This window comes from Hemicordylus capensis, chromosome 6 (assembly GCF_027244095.1).
Source record: "Hemicordylus capensis ecotype Gifberg chromosome 6, rHemCap1.1.pri, whole genome shotgun sequence".
NCBI classification, from domain to species: Eukaryota; Metazoa; Chordata; class Lepidosauria; order Squamata; family Cordylidae; genus Hemicordylus; species Hemicordylus capensis.
This window is the reverse complement of record NC_069662.1, coordinates 152,286,209-152,312,633: the sequence shown is the minus strand read 5'-3', so window position 1 is coordinate 152,312,633 and position 26,425 is coordinate 152,286,209. Positions and strand designations below refer to the sequence as shown.

The 26,425-nt window shown below is 45.9% G+C and overlaps 1 protein-coding gene across 3 annotated transcripts in view; it reads right to left on the bottom strand.

The window, feature by feature from the left end:
- Positions 1 to 19,056, bottom strand: part of ADARB2 (adenosine deaminase RNA specific B2 (inactive)) — a 565,015-nt gene extending 545,959 nt beyond the window's left edge. For 2 of the 3 annotated variants that reach the window (XM_053266064.1, XM_053266067.1), the window contains exons 1-2: positions 18,971 to 19,050; positions 2,996 to 3,064 (exon numbers count right to left, since the gene is read on the bottom strand). In XM_053266064.1, the coding sequence (XP_053122039.1) occupies positions 2,996 to 3,062 (67 nt within the window). In that variant the 5' untranslated portion in view covers positions 3,063 to 3,064; positions 18,971 to 19,050. Of the gene's footprint in view, positions 1 to 2,995; positions 3,065 to 18,970 lie in introns of all 3 variants that reach the window. The other variant, XM_053266066.1, reaches the window with a different exon arrangement.
- Between the last annotated feature and the right edge of the window lie 7,369 nt (positions 19,057 to 26,425).

Genomic DNA, 26,425 nt, shown 5'->3' with positions numbered 1-26,425 from the left:
GGGCAGAGCACCGGCATGCATAGAGCACCATTAGCTTTTCTCCTTGTTATACTTCTTCTGATCAGAGAATCATAGAGTGAAAGAGCTCAGAGAGGGAGCCGTACCTCCTAAGAACGTGCCGAGTTGCTACAAAGACAACACAGGACTGATTGACTTGTTCGAATGACTGATGAACTTGAGAGCTTGCTGATACTACCTGGCAGCCGGCGGGGTGTGTGGGGGGGTAGGCATTGTCTCCCCCAGGAAATCCAGAGGGGGGCTTGAGCTCCACTGCCCCCACCTGGCAGCCTGGAGGGGGCTTGAGCCCCCCCCACGAAGTTTACACCCCTGAAAGCAGGTCCTCTCACACATATGTGCATGGCCAGCCACACGGGGTGGGGGTGAGGGGTTATTGGGATGTGCAGGAAGCTGAATGCAGCCGTGGAGAGCATGCAAGTTCCCTTCCGAATGTCCCTAAAAGTGCTCGAACTGCACTTCGAATTGCACCTCCCTATTTGAAAGCTGCTTCTTTGCCCCAAGTTTGTCCTAACCCGTCTCATTGATTGCAGTGGTGCTCAGTCATAACTAGCTAACTAGTCTGGATATGGCCCAGTGTGCTCAGTGGGACTTACTCCCACATAAGCATGCACAGGATTGCAGCCCTAGCTTCTCTTCTCCCTCTTAACATGGAATAAGAAATTAAGTGGTTAGTGAGTACTGATAGGGGAAAAATAACTGCAATCCTGGCTGCTTGCTCGCTATTCTGCACAGAGTTCAGTGACCAGGTACAAAGGACAAGAGGCCGGTATCTTTACTAGTTGTGTGTTTGTGTGTGTGTGGTGGGGGGAGATCAGCTGTGCGTCTTGTCCTGCAGAGGCGAGGAAAGTTGCATCTCTTTAATTTCCCCCTTGCTCAAGGAGCAGGCAATCCTCTTTTCTTTTAAGCCCTCTCTCTGCTGCAAATGTAAAGGACAACAGGGCTCCTGTAACCTTGAAGAATTGCCTTGACGTGAGAATTTCAGTAGATGCAGTTTTTCTCACCCGGAATGACAAGCTGCAGCCTTACTCATAGCCAGTGGGGCCAGGGGGGCTGCCCCCCCTGCAATTCCCCCCCACCCCAATTGTTTACAAACAAATGATTTTTAAATAACTGAATGTTGCTTGCACTTTGGACTGATGAGGGCCAGATAAGCTACCATTTTTGGTCCCCCCCCCACTCAAGATTTAGGCTGGCTGCAGGCCTGCTTTCAAGCTTCCTGGATATCCCCACTGTATGATTCTGAAAGCTACAGAAGCTCTGTCTTCCTTTCTGATCATATGTATTCTGTGTCAAGACAGGACCCTTGTTGTACCTTTAAGAGTTGTGTCAAAGAAGAAAGGAATTTCAGCAGGTACAGCTTTCCTCCTCAACCTTGCAAGCTCTACCTGCTCGAATTCTCCCCTACTATCCTACCCTTAAAGGGTCAGGGGTCCTCCTTTGCATCTGGTCACTTTATAAATCTGTGCAAAATATAGATGGGGGAAACAGGGTGCCATTATTTTTGTTAATAGTTCCTTTAGTTAGAAATCTTTCAGTTACAAAACACCAACACATTAACCAACATTTCACATTCAGCAACCAATTTTCACATATATTTTTCTCCTTCCAGGGTGAGAAAAGAGAAACATACATTTCATCTTTGAGATTAAGCTCATCCAAAATATTCAACATGTTTCCAGTTTGTATGACTTCCACCAGACTCATTGGGCAATAGACTAATTAGTCTTGATTAAACACCATTGAAATAAAGGAGATAAGTTAGTAATGACTAAGATCCAATTAATTTCAGTGGAACTTAGCCATGATTAACTCAGTCTGGATGTTTCCTTTACAACTTAGTTTAGAGAAAGAAATATGAGTCCGTGTGAATATCACAATATAAATACAGGATCGAGTTAGAAGCTTTTTAGACATCTCCTTTACAGAGTCAATAATACATACAAGAAATAGCAACCATTTCACCAAAGAAGTTGTTCTAGTAAGAACTAATCTGCCTACTTTCCTTTCACTGTCTCTACAACTGGACTAAATTTGATTCAAATCAAGGTCCACAAGCTAGATATCTTGCCTCTCAAATGTTCATGCATCTGCCATCTTGGATCAGGGTGGATGACATCATTACAAACTACACCACTGAGGTATCCTTGTGTGTCACTCAATACAACTGTGCCAAATTTGGTTCAAATCAGGTAGACTGTCCTCAAGATACTGCACTTGCACCTCAAATGTTGCATCTGCCATCTTGGATTGGGATGGATGACATCATCACAAACTACTGTAGCAAATTTGGTTCAAATTGGTCAAGTAGTTCACAAGTTAGTTCACTTGTGCCTCAAAGGTTTACATGTACGGCATCTTGAATAGGGGTGGATGATATCATCACAAACTACACCACTGAAATATCCTTGTGTTTCATCACAACTGTACCTCATTTTGTTCAAATCGGTTAGAGACAGTCCACAAGTTAGCCCACTTCCACCTCAAATGTCCATGCATCTGCCATCTTGAATTGGGGTGGATGACATCATCACAAACTATGCAGTTGGAACATCCCTATGTGTCCCTACAGCTGTAGCAAATTTAGTTCAAATTGGTTAGGCAGTTCACAAGTTAGCCCACTTGTGCCTCAAAGGTTTATGCATCCGCCATCTTGAATGGGGTGGATGACATCATCATAAGCTATTCTGTTGAGGTGTCCCTATGTGTCCCTACAGTTATACTGTACCACATTTTGTTCATATTGGTCCAGTTGTTGCAAAGTTGATGGGGAGGGGACACACATGGACACATGGAATGCTGCGTGAGCTCATAAGCCTATTGGAAAGTAGGCTAAATCATCCTTGAAATGAGGCTGTTGTTATTAATTCTGATAAGTAGCAGTAATATATCCTCCCTATCAGCAGTCATTAACTATTCAGTTTCTCAGGCAGTACTCCAATACACCTAGAAGTAAATCTCTTTGATTACAGTTACTTACTTAGGAGTAAGTTTCTTTGAACACAGTTGAACTTAGTTCTGATGTATAGGCTTGCAGTGCTGTGCATCACTGTGTTAAAAGGGAGGATAAAAACACACACATATAGCTACAGCAGATTCCTCCCCTCCCTCCATCTTGGGAAAGGCTTGACAATGGTTCTATCATCTCCCATTGACACTAATTAGCTCATAGGAGAGAACTTTGCTTAGTTCACCATGAAGGGTAGAAAAGATGAAAGAGGCTCTAATCCACTGCATTTAGGAAACAGTATCATTAAGTGATAGCTATAGAGAGATTTAGGCAAGCCAAGAAAAGATAAGACACAACAAAAGCTGGAAACAGCCATTTACAGAGCAACCATGAAATAGAACATAGGCAAAACATTTAAAGGCCCATGCTCAGAACTATAGTTATGCCTTTAACCTGACTACCATGCTGTCACTCTTTTCCAACGCATAAAGGGGAGAGTAACTGGCCCTGTCCACCCTCAGCACAGTACCTCCAGTGACTGTTGCTGGGGTCTATCTTATGTTTCTTTTTAGATTGTGAGCCCTTTGGGGACAGGGATCCATCTTATTAGTTTGTTATTTCTCCGTGTAAACCGCCCTGAGCCATTTTTGGAATGGCAGTATAGAAATCAAATGAATGCCTCCCCTCCGTCATCTTTTTTTCTAAACTAAGAAAGTGTTTACAACAGCCCCAGGTGTTACAACAGTAAGAAAAGTGCTCTAGGCCCCTGATCATCTTGGTTGCCCTCTTCTGCACCTTCTCCAGTTCTATAATGTCTTTTTTGAGGTATGGTGACCAGAACTGTACACAATACTCCAGATGTGGCCTCACCATAGATTTGTATAAGGGCACTATGATATTAACTGTTTTATTTTCAATCCCCTTCTTAATGATTCCAAGCATGGAATTGGCATTTTTCACAGCTGCCGCACATTGTGTGGACACTTTCAACGAGCTGTCCACCACAACCCCAAGATCCCTCTCCTGGTCAGTTACCAACAGCTCACCCCGAGCAGTAGTCTACTGGAGGCGTGGGGTATAAATATTTTAAATAAATAAATAAACTCATTATTCCCCTTGATGTTCCCCTGTTTCTCAAACTCTCTTTTCGCCTCCCTTAGCCACCTAATGGTGCAGCGAGGAAATTTGTTTATTTTATTTTATTTTAAATATTTCTATCCCGCCCAAAATCTGCGTCTCTGGGAGGTTTACAAGGAAAATCGTTTAAAACATCAAATCAATTAATTACAATGTTCCCCTAACTGTTTCTCAAACTCTCTTTTCGCCTCCCTTAGCCACCTAATGGTGCAGCGAGGAAATTTGTTTATTTTATTTTATTTTATTTTATTTTATTTTAAATATTTCTATCCCGCCCAAAATCTGCGTCTCTGGGAGGTTTACAAGGAAAATCATTTAAAACATCAAATCAATTAATTACAATCATTTAAAACATTAAAAAACATTTAAAACCCAGTATTAAAAATTTTAAAAGTATAAATCTAATAAAACGCCTGGGTGAACAAATGTGTCTTCAGTGCCTTTTTAAAAGCTGCCAGAGATGGGGAGGCTCTTATTTCAACAGGGACTGACTTGTCTGGTGTGGCTCAGGAGTTCATAGCGGCCATGACAACTATGGGCCTATCCCAATGAGATTCTGAACCAACTCAAGTTGCCGGCCATGCACTCAATTTGGTCTTTTGTTCCGATCAGGGGGTTTTCCATGGGTGGGGGATCCAGTGGTTTCTCCATTGTTATGGATGGACCACTACCTGGTTAAAGTTGGTTTCACAGCCACAATCCACCCCTGCAGGGGTGGTGGACCCATTAGGATGGTCTGTCCGAAAAGGCTGCTGTACCCAGTAGGATTTCAAAAGGCCTTGGAGGATTTTGATGTTGGTGCGACTGGTGATTCTGTCGATGCCCTGGTGCGAACCTGGAACAGGAAACTCAACAGGGCAGTAGACATGATTGCTCCTAAGCGTCCCTTCCGACCTGCTGCAAAAATGGCCCCTTGGTATACTGAAGAGTTGCGGGGGAATATCTCATAGTGCTCATGCACGTAGTCTCCCATTCAAATGTAAACCAGGGCAGACCCTGCTTAGCAAAGGGAATGAAAATGAAAGGTATGAAAAGTGGAGTGGGGAAGCACTCTTCAGTGAAATGATGGATCAGCTCAAAGGTTCCCAAACCTGAGTCCCCAGATATTGTTGGACAACAGCTCCCATCATCCCCACCCACGATAGCCAAAGACCATACAAAACATATCAAGGCTATTCACATGTGCATGTGAAACCGGGCTAAGGGAGCCTAGCCTGGTTTTGCATGCATGTGTGAACCACCAGGATCGGGCCAATCCTGGCAGCTCCATGGCAGCAAACCTGCCTAATTAGCTACCCTTCAAAACGAGTTTAAGGGAGTGAGAGCCTCCACACTGCAGGGAACCCAGGGAGGGGGGAGCCCCATGATGCACCATACACTCACACGGTGCATCCTGGTAGTCCCAGGGGCCGGAACGACACATCCCAGCCCCTGAGCTTCCCTGCTGCCTCGGCACGCAGGGTATCGTCTGGGCATGCAGGGAGCGCACCCAGCAATGGTGCCATGATCACCTGTGGGGAGGGTAAATTTAATCCACTCTCCCCACAGCCCACTCTGAAGCCCTTCTCCGTAATCGTAAGAAGAGGCTCATTAACCTGCGTCATGCATACTCCAACCATCAAATCCCATGGAACTTCTTTAGAACCTCAATAAGAGAAGCTCATTCGGAATGTACACCAAGAAGGAGGAAAGGTACCAACAAGTTCAGGAGGATGCCAAAGCGGCTAACCAGTAGTGTCAGGGAAGCTAGACAAGGGAAGAAGTCTTCTTTCAGAAAATGGAGGTCCTGCCCAAATGAAGAGAACAGAAAGGATAATAAACTCCAGCAAAATAAATGCAAGGAGACAATTAGGGATGCAAAAAGAGTGTGAGGAGCATATAGCTAGAAGTGTCAAGGGGAATAACAAAAACCTCTTTAAATATGGCAGAAGCAGAAAACCTGCCAGGGAGGTGGCTGGACCTGCAGATTCTTAAAGATTGCAGAGAGGCCGTATGAGTTCTTTGCATCTGCCTTCATAGCGGAAGATACGGACTATATAACCACTCTGGAACTGAGCTTCTCAGGCTTGGAGGGTGAAGAACTGGGCCAATTTGAGGCAGTGAGAGCGGATGTTCTAAACTGTCTTGAAAAACTAAAAATTTACTAATTGCCAGGGCCAGATTCACCCCACCCAAGAACTCTGAGGGAGCCCAAATGTTGAAATTGCTGATCTCCTAGCAAAAGTATGTAACTTCTCGCAAGAATCGGGCTCTGTACCAGAGGACTGGAAAGTAGCTAATCTAACTCTGATTTTCATCATATACTTGGACTTCCAAAAGGCTTGTGACAAAGTTCCCTACCAAAAGCTCTTGAGTAAATTTCATGCTAAATTTCATGCTAGGGATCTTTAGGAAGGGGATTGAAAATAAATTGAAAATAAAAGCACTAATATTAGCATTTACTTATACAAATCTATGGTGCGGCCACATTGGGACTACTGCGTACAGTTCAGCATATCTTAAGGAGGACAATGTAGAACTGGAAAAAGTGCAGAAGAGGGCAACCAAGGTTATTAGGGACCTGGAGCACCTTCCTTATGATGCAAGGCTACAGCATCTGGAGCTTTATAATTTAATTAATTAAATTATTTATTTATTTATAATATAGTTCAATTAATTAATTAGTGGCATTTTGAAAAGAGGCAACTACAGGGAGGTAGAGGTCTATAAAATTATGCATGGAGTAGAGAGAATGGACAGAGAGAAAATTTTCTCTCTCACACACAACACTAGAACCAGGGGCCATCTCATGAAACTAAAGGCCAGGAAATTTAGGAATAACACAAGAAAGAAGTACTTTTTCACACAGTGCATAATTTATCTATGGAATTCTCTGCCTTGGGATGTAGTGACAGGCACTAGCTTGGATAGCTCTAAAAGGAGCTTAGATATGAAGCACAAGTATATCAATGGCAACTAGTCTGGTGGCTATAGGCCACCTCCAGCCTCCGAGGCAAGATCCCTCTAAATGCCAGTTGCAGGGGAGCAACAGCAAGAGAGAGGACATGTCTTCACCTCTTGCCTTTGGCTTCTCAGAGGCATCCTTCTCATGCCAGAAGCATGATACTCCCAAACATACTTCCATCGCTCTCTGTTTAGTATCTGGTTCTTATCCCAGATAAATTGCCTGTATTGTCCCTACATTTTGGAGATCTGCAGTTAAAACTGTGTTAGCTAGCGTGAGCTGCTGACATTGCCATTCATCAAAATCTGGCTCCCTCTCCGGAGTCTCTAGGGCTTTGAGCTCTGGGTGAAGTATGGATGCATCTGGCCTCTAGTGCCCATGTGTGTCAATGCATGCACATGGACGCTAAAGCATAAAGCAGAACATAGCGGGCTCTTTCACTTATCAAGTATATTTTAAACTCTTGGTATTTATTTATTGTTCAATTTCTATGCTACCTTTCATTAAAAAAATATCCCAAGGTGGTTTACAAAAGTTAAAATACAACAATAAAATCAACAAAAGCACCATTAAAACAACATTAAAAACAATACAATAAAACAAATAATACAACAAACCATATTTCTTGATTGTTTAATTATATAGCCTTTCCTGCCCCCTAGAATAGCTCTAACCCAAATTAAAATATTCTCTTTGCTTTTTTAAAATTCATGGAGAGGGGACTCATGCAGGGTAAATGAGTATAGCAAGCAGAAAAGCTGGCAGTCGATAATAACCAGGTGAGGAACTTTATTATGAAATTAGTGGCATTATAAGCAGGGCCCTATTTTTCATGCGGGAAATGTTGGAGGATATGAGAGTTTGTAGGCTGCTTTGTGCAGATACCCTCCTTTCAGTTTTGCCTAGTGGTGCCGCCTGTTGCTTCGGATGGCTCACTGAGGGGCCACGGGATGCTCAGGGACCTAGATTTTGGGAGAGAAAAGACACCAAAGTGCTCTGAAGCAGGACACGTATGCAGTCCTGGCGGAGCCTGAACAGGTGAGATGCTAGAGCTGCCTGCTGCAAAATTTCTGCACTAATCCACTCTTGCCCTACTTTCATGAAAGAGCTGCTGACAGTGTGATGATCTGCAGAGTGAGTCTATAGCTTGGGAGGCCAGACAACCCAGAGGTTGAAGGCAGAAAGAAGGGAGGAGACGGCAGAGCCATACCTAACAGTTAGCATTTGTCATCTGGAGGAAGAGGGGAAATTACTCAGGGCGAGTCAAGCCAATCCCTTTCTTTGAAGTTGATCAGATTTTTGATTTTTTTGCATGTCAAGCAGTATGGTTCGGTCTGATGTGTGCACGTTGTGTGTGTTGTGTGTGCGTGGTTTTGCTGCAGTTGCAATTTGGAGGCTGGAGGCTGTGATGAAGACCTTTTGAATTCTCATTAACCTGTGAGCAGAATTCAAAGAAGAAAACGCAACAGGCCAAGTTTAAACTCTCTGCAGTCATCTGCCCCTTTCCCAGCTGAAAGCTTGCACTTTCCTTGGCCTTTTTCTAAAATCAAAAAAGGGACAGTACCTGCTACAGCAGAAGTTAAGCTCAAAAGTATAGACTGTGTGCAGAGTTATGCAATCTGCACTGGGAAGCCCTCATATTTTCCAATCAATTTCATACTTTTCTGGAGGACAGAAAACGTTACAGTGAAGACAGAAGAGCAGCCCTCTGGATCAGATCAAAGCCCCATCTAGTCCTGTACCCTGCTTCTAACAGAGGTTAACCAGATGCCTCAGGGGAACCCACAAGCAAGGTGTGCCGCTTATCACCCTCTCACATGAAATGGTTACACCCCAGAAATGGTTCTTCAGTGGCATACCTCCTTGGAATCTGAAGGCAAGGGGGCAGACGGTGGGAAAGCATGAGGGGCAACTCCTCACTTAGATTTGGTGGGGAGAGGAAAGGCACTTCATCGGTGAGACAGGGGTTATTAGGTTTGGCAGTGGGAAGAGAGACTTTATGGGGGAGACAGGAATTACTAAGTTGGGCGGGCGGCGGGGAAAAGACACTTTGAGGCGGTTCTCACGATCGGTGAGACCTGCCATAATAAGGTTAGCGGGGAGAGTGAGCTTAGCCAAGGGCTTATCCTGCTCTCCCCGCAGACGATCCCTGCTGTAGCCCTGGGTGGCTGGATCGGCCACCCACATGACGCTGGCTCCGTCATGGAGCCGCCGGCGGCATTACAGCATGCTCTGCGCGAGCACGCAGAGCATGCTGGAGAGACCCCTGTGCCACTAGGCTGCTTTTTAGCCTCCCGGTCGGGGGTCTCCTCATGAGTTGCCATGGCGTGGAGTCACACTGCAGCAGCACACGATTCAGAAACCCCAGTGTGCTCGCTCCACTAACCTGGGCTAAGGGGAGGGCTTCACAAGCGGGTTACTCGCTTGTAAACCACCGGGCTCGCCTGCAAGCCCGGTGGTTTACATGGCCAACAAAAATCGGGCTAGGATCTCCTAGCCCAATTTTTGCTGGTCATGAGAATAGCCTCATTGTGAGGTAGATATGGGTTGCGAGCCCTATTCATACATTATGTTCTACCCTTGTACAATTTGCCTTCCTGTAATGGGGTTCCCAGATGTTGTTGACTACACCTCCCATAATCTCCAACTGCAATGGTCTTTGGCTGGAGACGATGGGAGTTGTAGTCAACAACATCAGGGAATCCCTCTTTTAGGGAACATTGGCACAGATCTGTAAGGAGGTACAGTTATTCAAGCATTATGCTGAACATGGGTACAGCAGTACACTTCTTATCTGTACCCTGCATTTGAGGGGGGCTGTACCCAGATTCATATTTAAAGCGAATGCATGTAAAACTGTACATGGACACAAAAATGTACATATGTATAAACAGAGAGGAGAGCTGGTCTTGTGGTAGCAAGCATGACTTGTCCCCATAGCTAAGCAGGGTCTGCCCTGGTTGCATCTGAATGGGAGACTTGATGTGTGAGCACTGCAAGATATTCCCCTCAGGGGATGAAACTGCTCTGGGAAGAGCAGAAGGTTTCAAGTTCCCTCCCTGGCTTCTCCAATATAGGGCTGAGAGAAATTCCTGCCTGCAACCTTGGAGAAGCCGCTGCCAGTCTGTGAAGATAATACAGTGGTCCCTCGACTTACAAACTACTCGACATAAGTATTTTTCGAGTTACAAACGGCAGTTTTAGATCCGGTTTTAGATGCGGTTTTTTCGACTTACAAATTTTTAGATGGGGTTTCCTCGACTTACAAATTTTTAGATGGGGTTTCCTCGACTTACGAATTTTACATGCGGTTTCCTTGACTTGCCTGCCTGTTTACTGCCTGTTTATTCTTGAAAAGAAATGTTCCTGTGCAGTTTGCAAGCCTTACTGGGGGTCTGGGTCTTTTTTCTAGGCTCCGGAACGCATTAATCCGTTCCCAATGCATTCCTATGGGAAACCGCTTTTCGACTTACGAATTTTTCGACTTACAAATGTGCATTCGGAACGGATTAATTTCGTAAGTAGAGGGACCACTGTACTGAGCTAGATAGACCAATGGTCTGACTCAGTATATGGTAGTTTCCTATGTTTCCTGTGTTCCTACCTCTGTGCACATACAACATAATAAGGCTATTTAAATGAGTGACAGAGCGGGTGGGCAGGCAGGGATGGGCCGACCTTTCTATCAGATGATGGCTGATGCTCCTATGGGTGTGCTGCCGTTGACCCACATTATCTGCACTGCTCCTGGCAGAGTGGATCCCTGGAGGCTGGGACAATGAGTCCCAGCCTCCAAGAATCCCAAAATGCACCATGGAATGAGCACGGTGCATTGGGGGATTCCTCGGGAGTCGGGAAGTCTAGGCGCCTGACTCTGTGTATGCCAGGCTGCATGCACTTGACCCCGGCATTGGGGTTTTAACCTTGGCTAAAGATCAGGATTAAAAGTTGGGCTACCTATGAGGGCAGCGCCGGGATCAGGCTCGACCCTGGTGGTGCATACGAGCAGTCCGACCCAGGCAGGCTTCCCTACCCTGGGTTTAGCTGCTCATGTGCATAGCCTTAATGTCTGAATAGGGGTATGAGCTACTAGGTTGGGGGAGAGAAAGACACTTTTTGCTGTGAGATACGGGTAGCTAGGTTTGGTGAAAGAGTTCAGTAAAATAAGGGGGGCTCCTTAAATGCTTGAGGGACCTCCTGCCTGGAGGATCCATACAACCACCCTAACTGATAACAAAAGATAGACCTAATCTGCCATGCCTTTCTATAGTCTCCTTTTAAAGCCATGTATAAAACCATGAAGGACAAACAAAAACCTATTCAGAGATTAGGCTGTATATGCATAAAAATGTCTGTAAGCATGTACAGTATATGTGTTTGTGTGAATGACTGTACATGCAAACCCGGCTTTCCCAAGCAATTAGAGAAAGGTGCCCTGGCACACACACATGGTGCACACATGTCCTCCTTGTCACATGTGGTTCGGCCAGCTGGAGAAACAAAAGTCTATGTGACCGCTATGTGAATAACAGTATAGATCTGTATGTGTGCGCACACACTGAGCATTTGTTGATCCCACAATGAAGCCCTTCTCACAATCAGTGAGAAGAGCTTCTGGCAGGTCTGCGGGGAAAGCAGGCTGATCCCGCTCTCCCCGCAGACGAGCAGCCTCCAAGCCCTGGGTAGCTGGATTGGCCGCCCACATGACTGCCGGCTCCATCACAGAGCCAGTGGAGGCTGCAAGTATTGGGGCTCGTTTGGCCCCCAGAAGTTCCAGGATGCCCCACGCGAGTGCGTGGGGCATTCTGGAGAGACCCCCCAAACCGGGAGGCTGGCTGCAGCCTCCCGGTTGGAGGTCTACTCATGTGCCGTTGCACACTGCAGCGGCACATGAGCCAAAAATGAGGTTAACAGAGCCTTCATTCCGTTAATCTCATTTAAGGGGAGGGAGAATTAGGCGGGCTAGCTGCCTTGGAACCACCGGGCTCGCCCATGAGCCTGGTGGTTCTGACGATCAGCGAGTTCCGTTAGCCCGCTTTCTACTGATCGTGGGAATAGCTTCAGTGTCCGAATAGGGCTAAGTTGAAGGTTGTAAACTGTACTTAAAGTACTATTGTTTCAAAGCTCTCCACTTCCTTGAGCAGAGCGTATGGGATTTTTATGGCACTTTTGTGATCTTTAGTAATTCACAGATATTAAAGGTGATCTTTGGGGAGCAGGCAAGCATTCAGCAGACAGTACTAGTTTTCTAAAGCAATATCGGTTTCTAAAAAGCAAACAGCATAAGCTTGAAACATTCCACACTCTGACCAAGAATCCAAACATAAAATACAATCCAGGCCTTATTGGCAGGATGAATGAATGAGTAAAATACTGAGATGGTAGCATGGACTGTTCCACTTCAGACAGCAGAGGGGGATCCCATGTTTAATTCTCCCATGGTAAAAGTTCTCCCTGCAGACAGAAAGCCAGCACCACTGGTTAAGGGCTGGGTGAGAACGTTTGTAACTGATGTTCTAGTTTTCTTTTTGTAGGGAGGTTCGTTCAATTACACAAGGAGCATGCAAAATTGTATCAGCAAAAGTTCTACCACCACCTCATTCTTCTGCATGAGGTGCGCATGACCAGGCTTGAACTATGGACCAGGCTTTGAATTTCTCTATTGCCGACAGCAGTCAACCTGCCAAAATGGTTTATTTCCAGCCTCCACCCAAGAAGGTAAGGGGGCTATTCTTACGATCACAAAAATCGAGCTAGGAAATTTTGTGGGTCGTCAGAACCACCGGGCTCGCAGCCGAGCCCAGTGGTTCAGGAGCGGCTAACCCGCTCCTGTAGCCAGCCCCTTAGCCCGGGTTTGCAGAGCGAGCACTCAGCAAACCTGGGCTATTTGCTCGTGAGTAGTCGTGGCACTGCGGCTACTTGTGAGTAGACCCCCGGCCGGGAGGTGAAAATCTGCCTCCTGGCTCGTGGGTCTCCCCAGTACGCCCTGCGCACTCACGCAGGGCATACTGGGGCTTCCGGGGGCCACGCAGCCCCCGAGCTCCCCAACCCCCGCCGGCTCCGTCTCAGATCTGGCCATTGTGTGGGCGGCCAATCCGGCCACCCAGGGCTCCCTGCCCACTTGTGAGCGGGGAGAGCGGGCTTAGCCCGTCCTTCCCGCTCACAGCTTAAAATCGGGTCTCACTTATTGTGAGACCCGGTCCAGGGTGTTTCTGAGAACACTGTAGCTACTAAGCACCAACTGTCAATGTCTACAGGAAGTGTCTATAGGAAGTAGGTCAACAAAATGGCATGTTCTACTGCAGGGCTGCACAACTTCAGCCCACCAACAGATATTGGCCTATAACGCTCATCATCACTCACTATTTGCTATTGTGGCTGTGGATGATGGGATTTATAGTCCAACAGCAGGTGGAGGATCAAAATTGTCTACAGTATCAGGACAGTTGATAAAGTCAACAAGGATATTGCTACCATCCAAATTTTCAGCGAAAGCTCTACAAAAGTTTGCAAAATGTATTGTGCACTTTTTTTGTTCAAATGTGGCATATGTCTCCTCCTCCTCCTCCTCCTCCTCCTCCTCCTCCTAATTTTTAGAGTTTTACCAGTCCGAAATGGTAGAATGAGAGAGGAAACACAAAAACTAAGAGAGTTTATCACATCTGTTTCCTACCCTACCTCCAAAGTGCTCTTAGCAATATAGCTGGGATTATCCCTTTTTATTCTCACAGCAATCATATTAGTCACGCCGCAAGAGCACTATACCTGGGCAAATAGGTACAAATAAGAGTTTGTTGTTGATTCCAACAAACTCTTGTGCTGAATACAAATGTGTTGTGTGCTTGTAACCCTTTGGCAATTTGATCTATGAATAGATATCCAAGATGGCTGCCCTTTTATGTATGCAGTTCTTGACTGTAATTGCTTCCAGGTGCAAGACAAATACATTAAGCTCCTTACCAACACCATTTGTTTTGAAATGAACTTTTGAAATAAATATATTAGATAATTTTAGTGCAATTTATTTTTTAAAATATTTAACGTCTGAGGAGAAAAATCCATAGAATTTATTGCAAATGAACAGCAGTATCATATAAACCAGCAGTCTTCAACATTCCACTCCTTACTTTTTTACCATCTATGTTTATGGTGGGGTACCATTGGTGAGGCCCAACTTAGCGTGGGTTGTGACCCAGATGTGGCTGCCAGGCTACCAACTGAAGACTGATAATATCAACTATGGAGGTACTTTGAGCTGATCCAGACTTGTTTCCAAATGTTGTGAATATTTGGGAGGTATGTACATGTTTGATTCCTCTGTTGGATTGGTGAGTAACTCAATGAACTCACCAATGAATTCCTCAATGAGGAATTGTGTATTTATTTGGTCAATTTGTTAGATGCCCCTCCAGCATAACCGCTCGAGGCAGCATCAAAGAATATCATAGAACAATCACAGTCAATAAAACATTACAAAATCACCAAAGCAATAGCGATCACCAGACAATAAAATTCAGCAGAACCATAAAATGACAATTAAAATCAGCTACTCAAAATGCTGACAAGCTGAACAAATACAACCAATTCACCTGGTACCAAAAAGCCATCAGTTTTAATGCCAGGTGAGCTTGTTTGGGAAGGTTGTTTCAGATATGGTAAGCCAAGACCCAAAATGCCCTCTCTCCGGATGATGTCTTGAAAGAAACTTTGGGCAGTGTCTCTGCAATAGTGACCAGAATGAAGTTTCCAGTGTAAAGGCATACCATGTAGTTGTGGAAGAAAAGCTTTCACCTTTGATGCACGCTAGAAAGTATACTTGACTTTGGCACTGGATGCCCACTTCTGGATGGGTTGTCCAACGTAAAACTAGAGATGATGCAAGTACCTGTATCTAAGTAGAGATGTACAAAATGTAGACTCCAAGGGAAAGAGTTTAGTGGGTTACCCGCTTTGGAACCACCGGGCTTGGTCCCACAATGACTGGAAAGTGGGCTAAGCTCCCTTAACCCACTTTACAGTGATCGTGAGAATACCCTCATTATGTACAGAGAGGCAAGTGCAGACTGCTCTTCAGTGCTCTTGCTGTGGGCTGTTTTTTAGCCCTTCCTCTACTCTGGGACTGGAATACAAGTAACTAAAGCACTATTCAAAAGCTGGTCTGGACCAAGGAATGGATTAACCAAAAACACCACATAAAAAGTGAATGTGAATTTGACATTGGTGGTACAGTGACAAAGCAGATGAGATAGGGCATTGATGTTCACTATTTTCCAAGTGGAAGTCATTTTGACAAAAACCTTTCAATGTGAGAGCCATTTCCCACTGTACTGACCTGTTTTCCCCAGCACTAGAGGATCTCTTTGAGAGAAATGAACCATCTTGCTTTAAAAGGGGCTTAGACAAGTTCATGGAGGACAGGTCTGTCAATGGCTACGAGTCTGGTGGCTATAGGCTACTTCCAGCTTCAGAAGCAAGATGCCTCTAAATACCAATTGCAGGGAACAACAGCAAGAGAGAGGGCATGCCCTCACCTCTTGCCTGTGGGCTTCTCAGGGGCATTTAGTGGGCCACTGTGTGAAACAGGATGCTGGACTGGATGGGCCCTGGGCCCGATCCAGCAGGGATGTCCTTACGTTCTTATTTCCTTGTGTTCCTCTTGAGTCCCAGTGCCATCTCAAAAGGCACACACAGAGTTCTGGAAAATGAAGTCCTACACAGAACTCTGTGGGTAAAATGCTGGGGACTGTACTTCCCAGGGCTCCATGCACACCTTCCAAGATGACATTGGGGTTCCATTAAAGGAGCTCCACTAGTGCTGGGTACAATGCAGCATTGTGCAGTGGTAACAGTCACCTCCATGTGGTGTTAGGAGCTGGGGGCGTGGGTGGGTTGGGAGCCATGCCTAAGGCCAAAAGGCAGCCACCGACTTACAGGCCTTGCAGTGAAGAACACAATGAGGCTATTCACACGATTGTAGAAAACCGGGCTAGCCTCCGCTAGCCTGATTTCCTACAATCGTGTGAACCACCGGGCTCGGCTGCGGTAACCCGCTCAAGTAGCCCGCTCCTTAAACCGGGTTTGTGGAGCGAGCGCTCCGCAAACCTGGTTTTTGAGATCATGAGTAGCCACGATCCATGCCATGGCTACTCATGAGTAGACCCCTGGCGGGAGGCTGAAAAGCAGCCTCCCGGCTTGGGGGTCTCCCCATTATGCCCGGTGCGCTCACGCAGGGCATACTGGAGATTCTGGGGGCTGCGTGGCCTCCAAACTCCCCAGCCCCCACCAGCTCCATCACGGAGCCGGCAGTCATGTGGGTGGCCGATGTGGCCACTCAGGGCTCCCGCCCTGCTCGTCTGTGGGGAGAGAGGGCTTAGCCCACTCTCCCTGCAAAACTGGCTAACGCGGGTCTCACTAATCATGAGACCCGCCTCAGTGATAGGGGGTGGCTCCATATAGTGCTGAAGGCACTACGTGATGCAGAAGGGCTATTCCTATCATATATTAAATGATGGGTTTTTAATGGATTTGTGAATATCTCTCTATAACTCTGCAAGCCATTGAGACAATCTAGAAGCCTCCATTTGTTCGAAATGTGGCTGCCAGGAATTATTGTTGAATTATTATCTATTAGTATCTGAAAAACAGAGCTGCACAGCTTCAGTTTTCAGAAGCTTAGCCAGCGCCAGCTTCCCAGCCTGGCCGGGAACATGTCTCCCTGCCTATTAAAGCAACGAGAGCTGCTCCCGACCACGCTGCGAACACGGCGCTGGCCAGAATTTGCTCGCAAATGGAGCACATGGCCACGTTTGCAAGCAAAACCATGGTCCCTGCATGTGATATCAGAAGCAGGTGGCATAGCTGGGGCACAAGTAACGGCCCCTGAGTGCAGCGACCCGGGTTCTTTGAACCCCCTCATGCAATGGTGGCTCCACCCTTGTGCCTCCCTGCTCCCTTTTAAGATTGTTGTTAGCTTTATTGACATTGTGTGTGTGTGTGTGTGTGTGTGTGTGTATTGTTTGACTTCAGTTAAAAGACACCTTGCATATTCATTAGAAAGGTGAGATGTAGCTCCTGAACAATAAATAAACTCTAATAAATTATGTTCCCAGTAAAGTTTTCTTTCCCTTTTATGTCTCAGTGTGATTTGCCTACTGTTATAATAATGTTTTAGATGTTGCATTAAAGCTTGCAATATGTTTTTTGAAAGATCCCATCAACACAAACAGTCTCGATCAGAGGCATAATATTGATATAATGCACCCAGAAGCAGTTATAGTCAAGAAATTGCATTTGTAGCAACATAGAAGGGTGGCCATATTGAATATCTATTCATAGATCAAATTGCCCATGGCTTATGAGGCAACATCTAAAAGATTCATATCCAGTACATTTTTTAAAAATGGGGAAACCAGAACAATAAATTCCTAGTGTCCATTTTCCACGGTCAACCTCAAACCCATTTTCCAGGTTCACCACAATTCTTGGCCTTTATGGTAAATTACCTTGGCTGACATCCAGACTACATTTCTGAGTAGTCCTATCAAAATAATTGTGGACGATGCAAGTCATTTAATGGTACTAGAGAAAGACATGCTGTTCTGGTAGCTCCAGGTCTTAACACTCACATCAATTTTGGAGGATGAATACAACTGAAGGAAGCCCGGACGGGTACGCGGCTGGGGGAGTCAGTCATGTGACTTGCCTCGGGGGGGGGCAAGGCAGTGGGCCTCCAGATAACTGTCTCCCCTTGCCCTATTATAGTTACGCCCCTGTCTAAGGCCATGTCATACACAGAGGCTGTAATCACGAGCAGGGGATACTGAGCTAACAAAGCCAAGCCCAATCCTGCCCACACATGCAAACTGCCAGGATCAGGCCCAATCTCAGTGGCACCTCAGTGGCAAAGCCACCAAGCCAGCTACCCTTCTAAATGAGGTTAAGCGAGCAAGAACTCTTTTAACCCCCATTTTGTAATTGTCTGCCAGCCCCAGCTTCTTGCAGCTGGGTCTGGAAGACGGCAGGTCTCCTAGCTGGCTGCGGGGAGGGGAGGGAGGATCCCCATAATGCACCACACACCCATACAGTGCATTATGGGCAGGGGCGTAGCAAGGTTGGAGTGGGCCCAGAGACAAGATTTTAAAATGGGCCCCCCCCCAAAGTCCAGGGCCTCCGCACACCCCAGGCCCCCAAGGATTTAAGTCTGATATTCCAAAATAAGTATGCTGCCTGCAAATACATTTCACTGAATACACACACACACGTCACAATATATAGTGATATACATTGAGTACTATACATTTGTATTACTTTTAATGCCTAGAACACACTAGAAAGATGAATTATTAAAATGGGCCCCTCGCTGCAGATTAGCAAAGGAGACTTTCAACCACGCAGGGTGAACCTATGTTTGTTTTCTCAGAATTCTGAACAAATTCAGTCAAGTTTGATTGCAGGAGGTTTTTCACAGGAGGCTTTTAAAGCCCTTTAAGACACATCTCCTCTGGAATGGAGGTGCTGCATTCACATGTTGGCCAGATTTACCCTGAAGTCCCTGCAAGTTATTTTTTCTTCACACACAAGAAAAATAAAATAAAAGCACCACACATGCTTCACAGTTCTCACTCAGACCTTCTGGGTTGCAAAACAACTTGAACATAAGTGCATTTATAAATGAACGAATGAATAAATAAAATTAATAAAATACTGTTCCAGAAGTTTTTGCAATTTTCTGCCATGAAACAAGCCACTTATAGGACTTTTTAGATAGCTTTTTTTAAGTCAGCAAATTTTCCAAGCTGTTTCAAAATAAATATTCAGAGACTTCTCGGTCCCTCCCCCCCCCCATCCAAGCCCTATGGCAAGCAGATCCCTATATATGGGGGGGGGGCGGGAAAGGTAACCACAAAAAGGAGTTCACACTCTACCTGGCAAATGCTGGTCTGGGTTAAGCAGTGCAGCAAGGGATCTTCTGCTGCAGAGAACACTCTGGCTGCCTCCTCCTTCCTGGCTGGCTTGGGCCCTACTCGAGCTCAGGCTTCACTGCGGCCTACACGGAGGCCTCCGTGGAAGCCCCGCCCACCCGCCGATCAGCTGAGAGGCGGGAGAAAAGGAGCTCTTTGCCGCTTGCCTGCTGCTTCGATTGCGGCCAGCAGAACAAGCAGGAGAGACGGCGAAGAGGGCAAGTGGCTGAGAGGCTATGGGGCTGGGCAGGGGGCAATGGGGAGTCACATGAGGTGCCTCTGGGGTGCCCCTCCAGGCAGTGGGGCCCCCAGACAACTGTCTCCCCTTGCCCTATCATTGTTACGCGCCTGATTATGGGGTTTCCAGGGGGTGGAGCAACATCCCCCAGCATCCCAATCGCCACACTGCCTGAGGAGGCAGCTGCACATCTGGGCATTTGAGCTCCATGCCCAGACTCTCAATGAGAATTGTCTGTGGGGAGGTAGGCATTTCAAAGCTTCTTCCCTGCTTACCCTGAAGCCCTTTCTCACCGATCGTGAGAAGGGGCTTGTAACGTGGCAGCAAACCCATGCTTGCCCTAATATATGCCTTAACCTAATGCTCTAATGTTCATGTACTTTCCGGGCAAATGCTCTAATGCCCTAATGTTCATGCAGTTTCTGGGCAAAATACAAGGTGTGTTAGTTATAACCTATAAAGCCCTAAGCAGCTTGGGCCCTGGGTATTTAAGAGAACGCCTTCTTCATTATGAACCCCACCACCCATTGAGATCATCAGGAGAGGTCCATCTGCATTTGCCACCGGCTCGTCTGGTGGCTACTCAGGGATGGGCCTTCTCCGTTGCTGCCCCGAGGCTTTGGAATGCGCTCCCTAATGAAATAAGAGCCTCCCCATCTCTGACAGCTTTTAAAAGGTCTTTAAAGACGCATCTGTTCACCCAGGCTTTTAACTGATACTGTTTTGATTGTTTTTAATGTTGTTTTAGAGCATTGTTTAAAAAATTTTAAATTGTTGTGTTTTAAATTTCTTGTTTTTGTTTTTAACTAATGTTTTAATGTTGATTTTATCTTGTTGTAAACCGCCCAGAGACATACGTTTTGGGCGGTATAAAAATACGTTAAAGAAAGAAAGAAAGAAAGAAAGAAAGAAAGAAAGAAAGAAAGAAGGAAAGAAAGAAGGAAAGAATTCAGGATTGAACCAGAAGACCTCAAAGATCCCTTCTAAGATTCTATACATTCAAAAAGGATCTGCTGCAATTATGGACTCTGATGAGTGTGCCTGTAAATGCTTGCAAACAGGTTTTTGCTACATTCACCCTTTACATATTTAGTACACACTTCAAAGAAAGAAAGAAGTAAATCCTTGAAACACATAATGTGTGAAGCGGCACTTCTTTAAGGGAGAAAATCAAGTAAGAAAATGATTCATGAAACACTGCAAACCAAAGATTTTATAGTTCAACATGGTTTTAATCATTTCCCCCCTTGATACTAAATCAACTCCATTAGCATCATCCTTCAGGATTACTGGCTAAAGCACTTGGAGGAAAGCGAAATTCTACATCAGCGCCTAACTCGATTTTCTTCCATTTTTCAGCCAAGAGATGTATTGGTACCCTACATAAAGATGCCTTATTTAGAATCTAAAATTTATTTTATGCCTTCCTGTTGACAACCCAAAGGCACTGGGTGGTGGGGAGGGAAATAGCTGCATAAAGGGTCTTCTGTAGATATTTCATGTTTGCTGACTCACTACATCATCACCCAAGACACTGAATTATTGGTTTCTGCCAACATTAAAATACCAGGAGAAAGCTTTTCTTCTCTTTTATCTTTAGCCATTGTTCTTGGATTTAAATGACTCACAACTTTTAAGAAAACAAAACAATGCAAAAAAAACTCTACATATACTCAGGGGGATAAAAGTAGATTCGAGAGTAGCATGTGCTATACTGGAGGCAGCTTTAATTATCCTATAAGAGAAAGGCCTGAAAAAATCTGCCAGCCTCAAAATGCTAAACATACTTTGATGTACTTCCCCCCCCCCTTTTGTTTATTATGCTGCACTGAGATAAATGCTATCTTATCTCATCATATACATTGTCAGGCTTCTGTGCCTCTGGTGGGAAAAGGGTCTGCTGTTCTCCCTTGCTCCCCAGGCCCAGGAATGGAGGGGAAAGGATTAAAACTGCTGCTAACGGAGCAAAGAGGTACCTCTTAAAGTGGTGATGCTCTTATATTTACCAGGTGGACAGAGCAAATGGGCCTATCCATCCGTAGCACAGCATCCCTCCTGTGACTACCTTATGTTTCTTTTTCGATTGTGTGTCCTTTGGGGACAGGGAACCATCTTAATCCCCCCCCCCATGTAAACCGCTTTGGAAACTTTTGTTGGCAAGAGCTATATAAATAGTGTTGGAAATGAAGGACTCTGTGCTGTCTCATGCCTCAGTGACAGAGGGGGACAGACTAGTGAGTCAGAGGGCTAGAGGGGTCAAGACATTGGTCATTCCTCCTCTCTATTGCTCTGACACTATCCCTTTGATACGTAGATTGCTACTCTCAGGGACTTCCTTCCTGCCTCCCTCCCTCCCTTCTTCTTCTCCCTAACTCATGCTTGCCTCTCTCTGCACCATGTGTGCACAAAGATGCATGCAGAGATGTGGACAGCATCTCTCTGCATCCAGCTAGCTAGCTAGATTAGAGATGCTATCTCTCCACTTTCCTATCTAGAATGGAGTTCTCCAATAAAGACTCCTTGTATTGATTTGAAGCTATGAACTGGCTCCAAGTTTCTTTTGGCTCTTAGCAGACATGCATGCCTAGGCTGACTTCACTGTGTTTTGCCTCTGTGCACTCTGCTGTAATAGAAGGGTATCTCTTACCAGAGAGAATTCCCAACAAATAGTAGTAGTAGTTGTAGTTGTTGTTGTTGTCGTCATCATCATCATCATCGTAGTTGTAAAATCACCTGCTAACTTCCTCGTTCTCCTTCTAACACTCAGCTAAAGAAGATGTGGCAATTTACACATGTGCCCTGAGGGCATGGGGGCCCCTTGAGAGACATTCAGAATCAGCTGTGCCTTGGCAGCATGGCTGACATCTTCCCCCTCCTCTCTGTCCAATTCTGTCCTTGATTGTGGTGTAGTAGTTGTTGGCTGACTGATGGGGGCGGGGGAGGATCTTTCTTGGCCTCAAGGGGTTGCCAGGGCACTTGGCACTGGCTGAGTTGAGCTGGGGTTGTTGACCTGCTGACCCAACCATAAGAACCAGCGTGGGGAGCCAGTGTGGTGTAGTGGTTAGAGTGCTGGACTAGGACCAGGAAGACCTGAGTTCAAATTCCCATTCACCATGATACTAGCTGGGTGACTCTGGGCGGTCACTTCTCTCTCAGCTTAACCTACTTCACAGGGTTGTTGTGAGGAGGAACCTAAGTATGTAGTACACCGCTCTGGGCTCCTTGGAGGAAGAGCGGGATAGAAAATGTAAATACTACTACTACTACTACTACTACTACTACTACTAATAATAATAATAATAATAACCAGTTTGTTTTCTAGTCACACTGGACTTCCAGTATCCCCCTCCCCTCTGTGTGCATTGGGCATAGAACTCAGAAGACAACCATGACTCATCGCACCAGTAGTACCTGCCATAATTCAAAATGCTCTTTCGGTTGCATCTACTTGCCTCATTTTTCATAGAAGGAAAAATGAGAGTCCTTTTTCAGTTCTATGGATGTAAAGATGGAAGTATTCCATTCTGGAATACAATTGAAGTGGGAGCAATACTTGACTGCAGTTACAAATCAATAAAAAAGGTGGTGACCTTATTAGCATGTATTGCTTTAACTATTTTGATGGATGCATTAGTTTTGAGTGGAAAGGTTATAAGCACTCAGCCTCTTTGACCATTCCAACCCCTGCCCTCCACCCCTCTTGTGATCCTGGTGGTCACAACCTGAGAAGAAACACAATGGAGATACCAGCAACAACCACTGGAGGGATGTTGTACGGGGCTAAACAGGGACAGTTGCTCTCCCCCTGCTGAATACAAGAGAGAGACCTCTTTAAAAGGTGCCTCTTTGTGCAATTAGCAAAAGTTCTAATGAAAGAAATCCCTCCTCTATCAATCTTCTGCTGCAAATACCTCTGCCTCAGCATGTTTTGAGCTGATTTGTAGCCTAGCTAAACTATTAAATCAGGCCTTGGGTGAAGTCTTGAGACATTTCCCTCTGAGAATTGGTGGGTACAAAGCCTGCCTCCCATCCACTGACTCCCCTCTGCAAACCTCCTCACCCCCTTATTTTTATTTACTGAGAGGAGAGCTGGTCTTGTGGTAGCAAGCTTGACTTGTCCCCATAGCTAAGCAGGGTCTGCCCTGGTTGCATATGAATGGGAGACTTGATGTGTGAGCACTGCAAGATATTCCCCTCAGGGGATGAAGCCGCTCTGGGAAGAGCAGAAGGTTTCAAGTTCCCTCCCTGGCTTCTCCAAGATAGGGCTGAGAGAGATTCCTGCCTGCAACCTTGGAGAAGCTGCTGCCAGTCTGTGAAGACAGTCTCTGAGCTAGATAGACCAATGGTCTGACTCAGTATATGGCAGTTTCCTATGTTCCTAAGATAGATTCTAAAACCAGAATTAAGCTGGGCAGGGAGGCAGAATGCAATTTAAAATAGTGGTTGAACTGTAACGAGTCCCCAGATCCCCACCTGAAAGAATTCTGGGAATTGTAGTTTGATGAGGTGCTGACCAAATGGGTCAGCAATGGAGGAGAAAGGATTAAAACCCCTGCTAACTGAGTAAAGAGGCACCTGAAGTGCCTCTTTATTTAGCGGGGGAGAGTAACTGGCCCTATCCGTCCCCAGCACAGCGTCCCTCCAGTGGCTGTTGCTGGTGTCTTTTTTAGATTGTGAGCCCTTTGGGGACAGGGAGCCATTTCATTTATTTATTTATTTATTTATATCTATGTAAACTGCTTTGGGAACTTTGGTTGAAAAGCAGAATACTCGTCATATTCATCATCACAGAGATCCCCAGCTCCCTCATCACACAATGACAATTCCCAAAGTCCTCTGTGAAGAGGGAATGACTCTTAAGCGAGTTTAAATTCATAGTGTAATTAGGCCCCAAGTCTCCAATGCTCTTTACTCCTAAGATGGCCCTGAGAAGGGTCCTCTGAAATTCCTGTCACTTAAGAGAAGGGAATGAAACACACTGTTCATCTACAGAAATCTCAAAAGACTAGATCCTGGGAAATTGAAGTCCTATTGAAATCAAAGGGACCAAACCTTAATCTTATGTTTCTTTTAGAATGTGAGCCCTTTGGGGACAGGGTTCCATCTTATTTGTTTGTTATTTCTCTGTGTAAACCACCCTGAGCCATTTTTGGAAGGGCGGTATAGAAATTGAAGAATTATTATTATTATTATTATTATTATTATTATTATTATTATTATTAATCTCACAACTAATGTGCACTATCACAATCAGTGGGACTTAATTGTAATGATTAAAAAAAATGGCTGTGCATTCATTACCAGGATGGCCTTTATTTGGGTGTCTGTCTACTGTTCCTTTCTACACATTTTCAAAAACCAGTTCCACTTTTCCTCTGATATACAATGCAAATAACCTGTCTATGTTTCAATTAGTATTGTTATGTCTTATATTCAAAACTCCCTCACATTTAAACCTAGGCAGTCTGTACTTTGTGTGGGGCTTCTTGGGCTGCTTTTTGTCTTGATATGGCTGTAAAATTTCTAAATACTGCAAGACTGAAAAATGTATTGCAGCAGGGACAAAGGTAGCAAGAAAGTGTTTGCAGAACGGATTTTACTACTTTGGTGACCTTCCACATATGACGAGATTTACAGAATCTGCTTGAAGCCAACTGATACACGTAATGGGTGACTGCACATCATACACAGCCCTTTCTACTGTCTTCTAAGATATAAATCCTTATTTCATTGCTGAGGTTATTATTATTGTCGGGAAACTTTCTATTACAACAAACCCCAAACTCAGGAATAAAGTTTCGTTGTTCCTCTGAAATATTCTAAAACCCTGAGGCTATTCCCACGACCAGGAGAAACCAGGCTAAGGGAGCCTAGCCCAGTTTTTCCTGGTCGTGTGCAGCAGTGGGAGCCATGCAGACCCTGGCAGCAAACCTCCCTGAGTGCCTCTCCCCTTAAATGAGGTTAGTGGAGTGCGTGCTTCGCTAACTCTGTTTTTTGATCATGAGTTGCCACGGTGTGGCTCTGCACCGCAGCAACTCATGAGAAGACCCCCTACCGGGTGCCCAGGACAAGCTGCCCAATCGTCTGTGGGGAGAGCGGGCCAAGCCTGCTTTCCCCACAGAACCCTTGTAGGTTCTCCACACTGCTGTGCGGAGAGCTTCCCTGAGGCTATTCTCACGATTGCAGAAAACCGGGCTAGCCTCCACTAGCCCGATTTTCTGCAATCGTGAGAACCACTGGGCTCGGCTGCGAGCCCGGTGGTTCTAGAGTGGGTAACTTGCTCAAGTACCCCTCCCCTAAAACCAGGTTTGTGGAGTGAGCGCTCCACAAACCTGTTTTTTAAAATCGTGAGTAGCCGCAGCTCTGCGCTGTGGCTACTCACAAGGAGACCCCCGGAGGGGAGGCGAAAAGCTCCAGGGGTCTCGCCAGCATGCCCTGCGTGCTCGCACAGGGCATGCTAGAGCTTTTGGGGGCTGGTCGGCCCCCACTCCCCCCAGCCCCCGCCGGCTCAGTCACGGAGCCGGCAATTGTGTGGGTGGCCGATCCGGCTGCCCAGGGCTCCCACTATGCTCGTGTGTGGGGAGAGCGGGCTTAGCCCATTCTCCCCACTCACCCTTCTAAACCGGGTCTTACTGATCGTGAGACCCAACTCCTTGTGTGGTTCACTGGAGCTGACATGGAACCAAGGAGGTTCCAGGTTCAAGCTGTCTCTTCTGACATAATGAGAGGTCCTTTGGAATGATTTCTGTGGATGAATAGATAGACAGAGAGGTCATTCACACAGTAAAAATACCCCGTGTTCAACCTGCGTTTGGGAGTTGTGTGTGCTCCCTATTTTCGGATGTGTGGAAGCAAGGTAGGAGGAAAACCAGGGTAGAAGTGATTGAGGCTATTCACATGATGGGGCGAAATTGGGCTAGCCCAATTTTGCCCCATCATGTGAACCACCAGGCTTGGCTGCGAGTGCAGTGGTTCCTAGGTGGGTAACCCGCCTAAGTACCCCTGCCCTAAAACCAGGTTTGCGGAGCGAGCACTCCGCAAACCTGGTTTTAAAAATCGTGAGTAGCTGTGGCGCAGCTCCATGCCACGGCTACTCACTAGGAGATCGCCGGAGGGGAGGTGAAAAGCTGCCTCCCAGCTCCGTGGGTCTCGCCAGCATGCCCTGCGCACTTGCACAGGGG